The 14,698-nt window shown below is 34.1% G+C and overlaps 2 protein-coding genes across 3 annotated transcripts in view; one reads left to right on the top strand and one right to left on the bottom strand.

The window, feature by feature from the left end:
• LOC126976143 (glucose transporter type 1-like) overlaps positions 1-14,057 on the top strand; it is a 46,985-nt gene extending 32,928 nt beyond the window's left edge. For both annotated transcript variants that reach the window (XM_050824344.1, XM_050824343.1), the window contains exon 2: positions 5,105-14,057. In XM_050824344.1, the coding sequence (XP_050680301.1) occupies positions 5,121-6,503 (1,383 nt within the window). In that variant the 5' untranslated portion in view covers positions 5,105-5,120 and the 3' untranslated portion in view covers positions 6,504-14,057. The remainder of the gene's footprint in view (positions 1-5,104) is intronic.
• Positions 10,925-14,698, bottom strand: part of LOC126976142 (soluble guanylate cyclase 89Db-like) — a 30,969-nt gene continuing 27,195 nt past the window's right edge. The window contains exon 14 of the mRNA XM_050824341.1: positions 10,925-14,363. Coding sequence (XP_050680298.1) covers positions 14,262-14,363 — 102 coding nt within the window. The 3' untranslated portion in view covers positions 10,925-14,261. The remainder of the gene's footprint in view (positions 14,364-14,698) is intronic.

The following is a 14,698-nucleotide window of genomic DNA, read 5'->3' as shown; positions in this document are numbered from 1 at the left end:
TCCTCTCAGTGGAAATGAATCAAGCAGAAAGGAGAGGAGAGGGGATATCTCATTTGCCTATAGAATTTGGTGCGGCGTCGAGCGATCAAGCGGCGCGGCGGAGCGGAGATGTGTGAAGGCGCCTTATTCCCCGCTGCCTTCTTCCCGCGCTTCGCACACCCGAAAGCGTTGTTATAAGCACAGCTCACATCTCCACTCCGCTTTAGTGGAAATAACCTGACAGCTTCGCGGCTTATCTCCTGTCGTCTCCTCTCCTCTCCACTTTGGTGTCTCCGGGCCTTAATATATCTTTACATCGCGAAGTATAGCTTCTCCAGCATAATCCTATTGTACTTAACAGATAGGGAGAAAAGATAAGGGTATATTGAAGTAAGTGCATATTTTAATAGATATACATAAAAATTTTACTGAAACATATCAGAAAAGCATGGCCAGGAAAAACTAGTGAAACTTATAAAAAATTGGCACAGACTGGACCTGTTTCATAAATAATTTATTGAATGTATCATCTAACAAATTAGAACTGCTAATCTTTAAAAAAAGGTGTATTTTTTTAAGGAATAAGAACAGAACGTTATTTTAACTAGACTCTGAAAATTACTACTACACCTACCTAGTTGACTGTAAGATTGTTTGTGGTTAAAGGACAATAGGTAATAATTATTTATTTTATATATAATAAATGTAAGTAGGTAGAACGATAACGGGTAATGTTATTTATTATTATTTTATTACTATTTACAATATCGTATTATCTTTTATATTTTAATGTCACTGAACCTAAAGTCTCATTTATATTAGTCATACGCACGAAAGTAAGAAAATATGATTGAACATTTTGGAAAACCTGGAATTAACAGTTAATTAAATTAAATAAAAATTCTACGTTTAAAAAAACCGACTTCAAAAACTGAAAAGTATCAAATAACTAAAAATTTAATTTATTACACCTCTTATGCAAACCTTTACCTTTAATATTAATAAAATACAATTTTTTATATGTGCTACCTATTGATAGGTTTTAATTCAGTGCCAAGCCCTAAACAAAATAAAACTTAATATTATAAACAGCTTACTTACTGTAATTATTTAGGTTGTCTGACCACGCGTGTCTTTCCGCGTGGGTTGTTTTGTACAAGACGAAGCTATCCCGTAAGTAGGTACCTACGTACCTACTTACTATTATATTTGGCTGCTTGGGACCGACTTCAAAGCTATCAAAAATTAGCACATACAAATACATTTTATAAATTAAAAAAAATATCAAATTATTAACAGTTAAGCTATCAGTACCGGTGATTATTTGAAAGAATTTGTTTAATTAATGACTATATTTGTTTTCTTAAGATTTATATTGTGTTTTATCAGTTATCACAGAAATGTGTTAAATTATGTTAAACAAGCCCTATTTTCACTTCCTTGTAGTCTCACACTGTTTATTTACAAAAGATTGTAATTAATATGAAAGAATACGGTTTTTTTTATCAAATAACTAGCTGTTACCCGCGACTTAGTCCACATACACACATGACTGAGCACGTATTGCTTATAAAAATCGTTATTTCTTAAGACTTTATATTTAATGGAGATATCGCTATATTTTTAGATAAGGGTATCTAAGGAGTAAAGCATTTTCGGGATGCGAGCACAAATTAAAACAACTATCATTTTCAAATAACATTTGAAAAACAATTTTTTTATGAATGATGCGGGACTCGAACCCACGTCCTCCGGCGTTCCGTGCCGGTGCTCTAACCAACTGAGCCAACCGTTCGAGTAACGTATCGTTATAAAATCCTGTTTGCTTTGTTCCACTATCATTTTATTTATATAGTTATACATATATTGGAACTGATATTACTTTTTTAAATGTAGAACAAAAATAATTGTTTTCCATATTGTGATCCGCGCTTTGATGAAGTGATCACATCTGTTATGTGGTCAACGGACACATCGTTTAAGTATTAAATATATTATGTAACATTAACATTACCAACATAAGCAGAGTTCTTGATGAACATGTTCGTCCAGTCATTACAAGCAACGCCTGCTAAACAGCATAACCAGCCATCGCTAACTTCGCCATATTTTAGAGGAAGGAACGACCCACCCCACGGTAATGCCACAATCACAGTTTAAGCGAGCCTGCCACTTAAACTCAACCAAATAACAAGGAAAATATGAATACGAAGTACTTAGCTTTTAAATCATTTGACATCAATTAATTATATTATGAATATTATTTTTATCTCAGATATCCTGTGATTTCCAGTCATTTGAGGAGCGTAGATAGTAGATAGTAGTAGAGCGTAGGATCCACAGCTGAAAATCTGTTCGGACAGCCTGGACTAGATTATGTTTATTTTATAGCATTAGCAGTGACAGTACAATTTTGTATATTTTATTAAAAAGAGCGCCAAATAAGAATGCTGGAAGAATTTTCTTGCGCCACTTCTTTTCTCTCAGAGCGCCATTTGTTTTCGAAGCGGTAGTAGTATCTAGAATATTAGAAATGACATCAAAAATAAATCTAAAGGAATAAATTTTGTGAAAATGAATGCCTTTTATTTATCTCGGTAGTTTTTTATTAATGATATTCTCCGTTCTTAATTATTATCATAAACAAATTACTATAAACTACTGTGGTATCTTCATTAGAGATTGTCTTACAATCTTCGATAACAATTCCAATCAGGTAATGATTACAACATTCATATAACCTTATATCACACAACACACTAGCTTTTCCCGCGGGCTCGGCATTAAATACGTGTTGCGCTCAATCGGGCATACTTACTTTGTGGATATAATGTACTCAATGCCCTTTCCTAGTAGATAACACGTGTTTTTCAATGAAAGGGACGACGGGAATCAGGGACGAGACGAGCAGAACGTTCAGCTGATGATAATTGATACGCCCAGCCCATTACAATGCAATGCCGCTCAGAACCCGTGCGCAAAACAAAATAATTCTGAGCGGCACTACAATTGCGCTCGTCACCTTGTGACATAAGATGTTAAGTCTAATTTGCCTAGTAATTTCACTAGCTACAGCCGTTCAGACCGAAACAGAATAATGTTTACACATTGCTGCTTCACGCAGAAATAGGCGCCGTTGTGGTACCCGAAATCTAACCGGCATCCTTTGCTAATAAAAAGAAGTCTAAACTCAACAACAAAAATCTGATTGTGCTGGCTACTTATATTAAGTTATCATAAGAAATAAATCTCAACATAATTAATTTATATAATATATATATAATAATAATAATATTAAATATAACAGCCCTTATTATTTATATATTACAATTAAACATGCCATAATTTTTCTTATCAATAATTATCACCAAGAACGAGTCTGAGTTATAAAAGTACACGCAGACCGAACCTAAATATTTATATAGTTAATAGTATATTAGATTTACGATTCTGATTTACTTATCATTCACAGATGCTATCGGTTATCAGTATTGCTTGATATATCGAACTGTTTTTTTTTACTATTCTTCTTTATTGTGCCGTGTGCAGTTCGCTTGTGTAAATTGTGAGTTTTTTCAATTTGTTACGTCATAGATAATTTATCGAATAAGAAAACATAAAAGTTCATAAGTGACTAAACTTTGACATGTAAATAAATGGATAACAGCCCTACTCGCTTATATTTTTTTAAAAATCAGGAAGTTATTGGTTTTACCCCGTTATCGAATAATCAAGTTTTCATCAGATCTCGACGTTAAGGTAGCTGGGACGCTTTCCTGACTATTCCCGCGATGGTGTCCGTACGCCTGTATGTATGTACTATGTATGTGTGTGTGTGGATGTATGTAAGCAGGACGTTCAGCTGATTGTAATTGATACGCCCTGCCCATTACAATGCAGTGCCAATCAGGTTTCTTGAAAAACCCAAAAAATTCTGAGCGGCACTTTAATGTATTATAATTTAGCCTCGGTATATTTATTGTGTAATTATCATTTTAAAAAATTAGGATATTCAGATAAATTCTTGTTATGAGAGTGAATTCTATTGATACGAATAAGATTATGTTGAAATTAGTTTGATCAATGTATTTAGTTACGATTTGGATCTTATAATATGCATAAACTATTCAATCGATGTGTTTACGTAATGAAGTAAATTATCTCTTATTTAGTTATTATCTACATGACACCAATAATGTAAGCCTTTATGTATTTTCATCTTTCCTGATGATATTTTTCCGTTCCGAAAAGCTGTTTTAGCTCATTCCTGCCGCCGAATTCCACCTTCGCACGACACGAAACAAATTAGGATATCATCCCCACCATCTGGATGTGTGTCGCGCTCAATCGGGCATTCTTACTTTGGGGATAAAATGCAACCAATGCCCTTTCCTAGTAGATGACATATTGTGTTTTTTTTATGAAAAAAAGGGAAGAGACGAACAGAACGTGCAGCTGATGATAATTGATACGCCCTGTCCATTACAATGCCGTGCCGCTTAGGATTCTTGAAAAACCTAAAAATTCCGAGCGCACTACAATTATTGCGCTCGTCAGCTTGAGACATAAGATGTCAAGTCTCATTTGCCCCGTAATTTCACTAGCTACGGCGCCCTTCAGAGCGAAACACAACAAAGCTTACACACTTCTTCTTCTTCACTACACGGTCTTCCACCGCGCGGTTTTCAAGGAGCTTTCTTCCACGTAATACAAAGCTGTGGAATGAGCTTCCTTGTGCGGTGCTTCCGGGACGAAACGACATGGGTACCTTCAAAAAAAGCGCATACACCTTCCTTAAAGGCCGGCAACTCTTCAGTGATTCCTCTGGTGTTGCAAGATAATGTGGGCGGCGGTGATCACCTAACACCAGGTGACCCGACCCGTACGCTCGTTTGACCTCCTTATTACTATTTCTCGCTAAAAACTTTTTCACTAAATTAATAAACTCCTAATCTGAACAGCGAGCGAGCCGTCAAATATATCTAAAGATTAAACAATCTTAGATATTTTTGATGGCTCCTCAAAAGATAAACAGTTTTTATCAATACTACAAAGTCCCACTTTACATTGAACTCCTTACCGTCTTAGTTATCATTTGTTTAATTCGTCTGTCATTCTGTTTCAGATTATCACCGGCCAAGATGTCGAGTGGAGGCGCAACTGGGCCGCTGTTTTATGCAGTCTTCGCAGCCGTGCTTGGCATGCTACAATTTGGATTCAACACAGGAGTCATCAACGCACCACGAGCATTCATCGAAAACTTCATCAATGAAAACTACGATGTTAATTCTGGGTTGGTCTTCAGTGTTATCGTCAGTATTTATGCCGTCGGTGGTATGATTGGGTGTCCCTTAGCGAGCTGGGTCTCTGATAAACGTGGTCGTAAATTCGCTCTACTTGTCAATGCTGCTTTTGGCGTCATTGGAGCTGCTCTTATGGGATTTAGCGAGACCTCTACGTCATTGGCTATGCTTATCATTGGAAGATTTCTTATCGGTATCAACTGTGGATTTGCAACTACAGCATCACCGACTTACGTATCTGAGATGGCGCCAGTTCGATTGCGTGGAGCATTTGGAACTGTAAACCAATTAGCTGTAGCCTTTGGTTTAGTTGGTGGACAAATTTTAGGAATTGATGTATTGTTGGGAAGCAATGAAGGTTGGCCATGGTTGCTTGGATTGGCAATTATTCCATCAGCTATTCAATGCGCAATGTTACCTTTTGCACCGGAAACACCACGATATCTGCTATTGTCACAGCGTGATGAAGAACAAGCCAGAAGGGTTTTGAAGAGTATCAGAGGAACTGACGAAATAGAAGATGAGATTAACGGTATGCATGATGAAGACAGAGCGATGAAGCAAGAACAAACGTTTACTATCGGTGATTTAATTCGGATAAAGGCTCTTCGAACTCCTTTAATAATAGGTATTGTAATGCATCTCTCTCAACAATTGGGAGGTATTAATGCAGTATTGTATTTCTCTTCGACCATTTTCATAAAAACAGGGCTATCGGAAGGAGATGCGAGGTTGGCATCTATTGGTGTTGGTAGTATGCTCTTCATAATGGCGTTGGTTTCAATACCGTTAATGGATCGCCTTGGTAGGCGAACTCTTCAGTTATGTGGCCTCGGTGGTATGACTGTCTTCTCAGTTCTGATGACAATTGCGTTCTTTACTTATGAAAATAACAAAACTATGAGTATTTTCGCTGTTATTTTTACACTGCTATACGTTGGTTTCTTCGGTGTGGGCCCTAGTTCTATTCCTTGGATGATTTTATCAGAACTGTTTGGACAGGGTGCGAGAAGTGCTGCCGTTAGCGTCGGGGCTTTAGTTAATTGGTTAGCCAACTTCGTAGTAGGTCTTACGTTTCTTTCGATGTCTGAATTATTGGGCAACTATGTATTCGTACCATATACGATATTATTAATCTTCTTCTATGTATTCACTTACTTCAAATTGCCAGAAACCAAGAATAGAACGATAGAAGAAGTGACGGCTCTCTTTAAAAATTAGTTCTCAACCTCATTATCCTCGGAAAGTAATCGCAATAAGTCTACGTTATCGATTGTGATAGTTACTGTATTACTCTTAACTATATTTTATAGATTTTTAACGACCGTTTTTAATATAAGTATTTACTCTAGAACAGTTGGGACGAATTCTGTTTTAGGTTTAGGAAGACTGAAACCTCGATATTTATCTTTATATCCTAGCGAAGTACTTATTTGGATGGCATTGATATCTAAATTAGGTTTAAATCTAAGTCTTACGGCATTTAAATACTGATTAACTTGCAGAAACTTTTTACTGTTATTGTTACGTATATATACAGGTAGTAGGTCCAATATTTTTCTAATCAGTTTCAGCACAATGTTTTTTTTAACATCGTATATTACTTATTTGTTTTACTCGTTCTATTTCATCACAGTGCCTTACGCTTGTTTGTTATTTTAATAATGGGTCACACTATCCCGTCGTAGACTTTGTTGAGACATTCTTCGGTCGTTTGTAAAACACAATAATTGATGGCAACCCTTTTATAATTCATCATGTGCGATGGTAATCACTTACATGCAAAATTTATGTTTAGCGAAGAACTCGTACGTACTATTCGGGTATAATATATCCTCGGGTATAAAATACTGAAAACATAATTTATGAACGATGCGGGACTCGAACCCTCGACATCTCGCGTTCTGTGCGAGCGCTCCTCCACTGATCCAACCGTTCGAGTGACGTATCGTGGTTATAACTTGTAAGTCTTGTTCAACTCTCAGGTTGTGGACATCTACAGGACAACCTGAGATTCGAACGTAATACTGAAAATATTTAGACGTACATTAATTGCCTGTGTAGCTCTGAAATGGAGTATTCCCGGAGCAATTCAACTCTATCTATATGATCATCTTAAATGTAACTATGGCAGATTAATTCGGGATTATTTACATAACATACGTTATTATTTACATTACATACGTTATTATTTACATTACATACGTAATTATTTACATTACATACATAAGTATTTACATGAAAAATAACATTGCGTTTCTTTGCTATCATGAAATTATGTTTGATTGCTCCTTTTTTGCCATTCCTTCATAATTTGTAATATTTTACCATTTTTGTGTGAAATATAATACACGAAATACGTTAGTTTGAACGCGGCTTTATAAACAACAGTATCACAACTTTTTGATGTGCATAATAATTAAGATTGTTTATAATTATAGATATTAATTTATCGTTTAACTATAAGTAAATATTATGTTTGTTGTTTTTCCTTATACAGTGAGTTCAATCAGAAAATCAAATACTTTTTTATATAATATATAACTTTTGTATATGATAACTTTTTTTTTTAATGTTTTTGCTTGCCTGTTAATATAATATGAATCAAACGTTTTAAGCAGTTTTAAACAAAAAAAACTACTGTTTAGTAGACAATAGAAGAATAATTATACGGATGTTATATATCATTTTTTTCTTTGCACGGTTGATTTACAGAATTCTCTTGTTCTGTTATATATTATTTAACAATAATTAACAAATGTTAATGAAATAAAATGATAATCTGTAATATATATACCTACCTATAATATAGATACCGCAGGCGTAAAGTGCGGCAACTAATGTTACGCCCAAGTGGAGCCAGTCTCGAACAATGTGTGACGTTGACGTGCCACATGTTTTGTTAAACTTTGCGCGTAGTAACACTTAATAAGATAATACAACAATAAATAAGAAAGACACTGGAATCACATATCATCAGTAAGTATTTTGTATTTTATTAATTTAAATGCAAAAAAACCCGAAGCCTATATAAGTAACAAATTTTGAAAGATAACATTGAGTCTTAAGATACCACGCACAGAAGCATCTTGAAAAATAGGCTATTCTTAGGTAGTGCGGTATCTAGTTGGTGCGCAGCGGAGAGCAATCTTTAATCTAAGGAGTAGCAAGTATGAAGTTAGTTTGTAATGATATTCTATTGCACATTCCATTAAAACACATCGCATTTTCACCGTCCTAAGATATTGTAGTGCCAAGATTTTGTGTTAGGAGGCGATATATACACTGTAGTAGCGTGATGAGTAGTAGGTACAGGGTTTCCAACCGTACTCTAAAATAGAGTATTGAACTCTATATCATGTAGGCGTACTCTATAATCTATAACACTAATAGAGTATGATAAAATATTGTTTTCTACACAATGTTTACTATACTATTTTTTTTTTCTTTTTTTATGAAAATAAGGGACGAGACGATGATACGCCCTGCCCATTACAATGCAGTGCCGCTCAAGATTATAGAAAAATCCAAAAATTCTGAGTGGAATTATAACTGCCCTTGAGACATAAGATGTCTAGTCTCATTTGCCCAGTAATTTCACTAGCTACGGCGCCCTTTAGACCGAAACACAGTAATGCTTACACATTAATGTTTCACGGCAGAAATTAGCTGGCATCCGGTGCAAAGGAGCCTCCCACGGGTAAATACTAGTGCCAGTCATTTAATATTATGCAAACCCATTATTATAACCAAAAAAGTAGACTATTTACTGTTAATATGTTAACAAAAAATACATAAAAAATACTTATTTAAAAATATAAACGGTACTCTTTTTTCTAAGTCCGTACTGTTTATTTACCTCCTTTGAAATCAGATGTACCTACTCTATTTCTTCTTTTCAACGCGGTAGGCGTTACTTTGATTTGAGTTTTCTTTACTGTTATTTCCGGCAATATTTTGTCTTTAAACAATTCGACACGTGTTTCACCTCTACACGAGGCATCCTCAGGAGATGTTGACTCGCCAAACTGGCGGAATTAACACTAAATCTAAATAGATATCTCACCAGTGGGATTCTCCTTTGCACAGGAAGCCGGCGAGATTATGGGTACCACAACGGCGCCTATTTCTGCCGTGAAGCAGTAATGTGTTAGAATTACTGTGTTTCGGTCTGAAGGGCGCCGTAGCTAGTGAAATTACTGGGCAAATGAGGCTTAACATCTTATGTCTCAAGGTGACGAGCGCAATTGTAGTGCCGCTCAGAATTTTTGGGTTTTTTAAGAATCCTGAGCGGCACTGCATTGTAATGGGCATGGCGTTTCAATTACCATCAGCTGAACGTCCTGCTCGTCTCGACCCTTATTATCATATCATAAAAATCATAAAAAAAATCTATTTCTTCTAATAAAACTTGGCAACCCTAGGTAGGTATGTCCGTAATGTACCTGAAATTACACTACCTAATGAAAAGTTCACTCCGCGATAACATTTTGTTCTGTACCTCGTTACTATATTATAAATATTGTACCTATTGTTAGATGTAACAGTGGTTAAAGAACTTGCAGAATACTTCTTAATCACTTGAGGTCCAAATACTGGATACTGTATTATTGTATGTATGTATATTAAGAATATATTTAGTGAAACTCTGTATACAGGACGTCGTTACATGTATATACGATATAAATATATTTATAGTTTGTTTTAACAAGAATATGATAATCCTTGTTGCTATTAGATATTGAGTCAGGCGTAAGCTCTGAAAATTTCACCTACCCACATATCTAATTTTCTTAAATAACGAAAACGAATAAGTATTGAAAATTTACTCTGTTCTGTACTAAAATCAACTAATTATTAATTACAATTTGATACTGTAATTAGCAAGTATGAAGCTTAGAGACTAATTAATTCCCTGGGCGACACAATACGTAATCTTTTCTGCACAAATATGTGTTATGAAGGTAGAGTCAAAACCATAGATTTAGAATATACTATCGTAAATGTTTTTAATTGTCAATGTGTGTGATAGCTAGTAGTTTACCTAATATTGAAAATACTAAGGGGCCATAAGAGGTGATGTCACTTATTTCGCTTCATTTCAATTACGTTTAGATATTTTTGAAATTAAAACAGCAGTGTTTCGAAATTATTTTTATTTAAATTCAGTTTTCTTTGCAATTATTTGATCTTCGATTTAACTCTTGAGCATAATTATAATTTGAAAGTCGATGAAACGAAAAAGCGAGACTGAGATAGGAAGCATTATACAGTGTAGTTTTGGAACCAGGCGATCATAGTTTACTAAGAGATTGTCTTATATATGACGCGAGTATACCTTAATATGTTCTGACATAATGTCACACTTCTCCAACACTCCGTCCGTCCCCCTTAACAAGTGACGTAATTTGTGGATGCTAATGGAGCTTCTGCGAAGCGTGGCTGACTGTTTACGACTTGTCAATCAAAATGCGTTACAGTAACAACAGATTCGTTTATCTCTATCTGTTGTACCTCCGTCAGAGCATTGCTTCTCTCTCGCATGTTTTATTAATCTAAACGCTAATATATTGTAATTCTATGGTCAAAACACATATTATGATATCTCACTACATAAATTAATTCATGAAATGAAACTGCAGTTTAAATATTAAATATTATGTTTAATTTATTACTCGCAACTCCCAAAACCTTGCAAGAAAAAAATACCACATCAATAACTCCAACAAAACTTTACACTTTGAATACTAGTAGGTACACGGTAAAGAGTATGCATAGTATTAAACGCTCAAATATATAAGCACTGTTGATTAAATATAATAAATTAGTTTTAATAATATATAAATTTAGAATCTAAAGTATATTATATCTATGTTAACATATAGAATGTGAACAATAATCAGTTCTGTAACTAATACGCACTAACTCCTCGTTTACACCAAGAAACAAATCTAAAACTTGTTTTATACAAAACTTGTTGAATACTTGTCAAAACATAATTATTTGTTTTAAACATGTATTGCACTTGTCTGAATAATACTTTCGTTCACACTGTGTTGCAAACAAGTCTATATGTAACGTACGAGTATAAAACACATTTGCGTTCACATATTATAGGTCTGAGACATGTTTGATCCAGTCTGATACATTGACAGCGTTCACACCAACATAATAAACTGTAAACTACTGATAAGTGAATTGAAATTTTTCGTTCTTTCACTCCATAACCTTGTGTATTCTAATTTATTATAGACATAATTTTTTTAGGCGGATACTAGAAAAAAAAATCAAATCTATTAGTTAGTATAGTTTCGGTGCAAACAATTTTTTATTCAATACATTTAAATTTTATTTTATCATGAATTTTTTTTCTTATGGAATTTTTGCCTCAGATTTTACTTGTGTTATTTACTTAGATAATTTATACGTCTACACAGAGTATTTAGCTGCTAGACAACCAATAACAACAGGCCACGTTTAATACTTTAGTGTGCGTGATAAGCTACGTCTTACACTCGCGATTTGTATGTCACTTTGTGATAGTGTGCGTGCATTGCTCAAAGTAGAGGTATGTGTAAGTGTCAACCTCAATTTCTTTCGTCGTTTTCACAGCTGTCACAGTCTATCCAGACGTATAAATGGTTATTTTATATTGAATATTCAAGAAATTGTTTAATTTTTCCATTTTAAGAGATATCAAATACTGAAAATGTTAAATATGTGTCAAAGGTATGTTTGACATTGACATGTGTCAAGATAATGTTGGCTGTATTTGTTAAACCACAGCGCGTGTTGGTTGGCAGCGAGGAATAAACGATCTTCATCTATATCTGTGGTAGTTTCATCACATACGTTTGTTTTTTAATACAAACATTTATTGTACTATACATATTACATATTAAAATTGCGTAATATTTGCTTAAGCCTTAGATAAAAGATTGGTCTCCGCTGCGCTCCAAATAGATACCTACCGCCTACCGCATTCGTAGTCACAAAGTGCGAGGCTAATACTACGACCTACTGGGCATACTCGAGCCAGTCCAGAACAATGTGTGACGTTGACGTGCCTCATGTTCTGTTAAACTTTGCTAATAAGTAATTGAAATTTTGTATTATGAAAATTTGTATTGTATTCATTTCAATGTAAAATAACACGAAGCGTATGTTACAAAATTTGAAAGATACCATTGAGTGTCAAGATGCCACGCACACAAGCATCTGATAGTTGCAGTAATAAAAAAGCTATTGTTCTTAGGTAATGCGGTATCTAGTTGGAGCGCAGCGGACACCAATCCTTAATCTAAGCATAAAACATTAAAATTGAATAACTTAAATTATTTAAGCTTATTATGAGACTTTATATAAGTTGAAAGCTGCGTCTATATCGCAGGATTATTATCAAAGCCATTCGAAATTATTTTTTTATAAACCTACGTATTGTTGTCATTGTATTGTATTCTAATATTACGGATTATTCAGTATTATTGTGATTTAAACTACCTACCGACGACGATAAGGACAACGTATAATCCGGCTAGGTTTGAAAGCGATCAGTTGCTTATAAGGTAGTGGATTTCGGCTATCTCCATTTTATACAAGACTAGCTGACCCGGCAAACGTTGTTTTGCCATATAAAGTATAATTCACGCGATAGTTTTATAAGTAATAAAATATTGCCTATATTATAGCCTGTACATAATTTTGTTCTATTGTCAATAGTTTTTGCAGCGCACGCAAAAATAGGTTTTCGATTTTACACCTTGTGTTACAAAATAGCAACTTTATTACGGATCCCTAATTTTGAAAAAAAAAACATAGCCTATAGCCTTCCTCGATAAATGGACTACCCAACACTGAAAGAATCGTTCAAATCGGACCAGTAGTACCAGAGATTCGCGCGTTCAAACAAACAAACACTGCAGCTTTATAATATTAGTATAGATTAGGTAGCTCACCATAAAACTGAAATAATTCCGTAATATTGTTATAATTTGCGATGACGACAAAAAACCTGTAGGCGAATTTTATGAATTGTAATAATCCTAGTGTGCTATCCACACATCCGCAATCGACTTCGTTTCAAGAACGATGTTTATACTGCTGTAATTTTTTTTCTCATTTCTAGAAGGTATCAATCATGTTTATATAAATGTATCATGTATTAATTCCACTGAGGTAATATTTACTCCGTACTAGAGAAGATATTTCATCTTTATTGTTTATAGTTAAATCACTTAGTCTATGGTAGGCGTTTGTACTGGATAACACGCATTTGAGTGCTGGTTTTAAAATATACCTATGTATATTTGTATTAATATACTGTTATACTAACTTTCAAAAAACAAGTAAAAATCAAGAAGTTACTTTACACCACTAAGCTTAACTTTATTAAAGTTAAAACACGCTTACTTTAAGCACAGAGTAGGGATGGGATGTAATAGTTACGTATTTAAATATCGATTAAGCTGGTGATGACATGAATGAATGAAAGTCAAAGTGCTTGCCCGCTGTCATCAAGTTGCGCCCTAAAAGTTCGGAATGGTTTCTCTAGACGTTAGTACACATTACCTCAAGGAAAAAATTCTATATTTTTGCGCGTGTTATTAGTTTTTATAAATAATTTGTGATTATTTACCATTCCAGTTTAAACTTTGTGTAAGTTTTATGTTTATTTATGAAATATAAATATATATAAATGAAACTATGTAAAAGTAGTTGAAAATAAAAAATAAATACGAATTTAATTCGCTGTTGGTATTAAATTATTAAGGAATATATTTTGTTTCTTTTCAAATATATGCCCGTACAAAATATCTACAATAGAAAACATTTACTATTTATACTTCACGTCTTATTTTTTTTATATAGGTACTTTTTATGTTGAAATATATTATATTGTGCACTTTCATTAATGGTAGCTACGTGCCCAAAATAAAAAGGCAGTCCCTATATATCTAAAGGACCCATATCCTCATTAATCTAATTATCTCCACAGAGCACAGAAAACAGCTGCAGCGCTTCGTCTTGATCGTCCTCCTCAATCTCGCCTTCAAGCCAGAATGTCTCCATCATTCCTTTACCCTGAAAATAAAGTCCTATTTTACAAACGGACGGGATTCCTATATTAAAATAAATTTAAATAAAACTCCTTTGAAGACATCGATTGGCGGTGCATCACTAATGCAAGTTAAGTATTTTCTCGTTGGTATATAAATATAAGCATATAAAAATCGTTAGCTAACCTTAAAAAGTTGAACATAATTTGAATTTTTATTCTAGGTTTGTTTTTAAATTATAATAAACTAATGGACTATTGCTCTAGTACGAAATTATAATGTTTAAATTGGTGCTGATGCAATACGTAGACTATCGAATAAATGCTGGACGTAAACCAGTCTACGATTTATAGAAGGCTT

Source organism: Leptidea sinapis, chromosome 39 (genome assembly GCF_905404315.1).
Source record: "Leptidea sinapis chromosome 39, ilLepSina1.1, whole genome shotgun sequence".
NCBI classification, from domain to species: Eukaryota; Metazoa; Arthropoda; class Insecta; order Lepidoptera; family Pieridae; genus Leptidea; species Leptidea sinapis.
The sequence above is the reverse complement of the archived record's forward strand: the minus strand, read 5'-3'. Positions and strand labels throughout refer to the sequence as shown.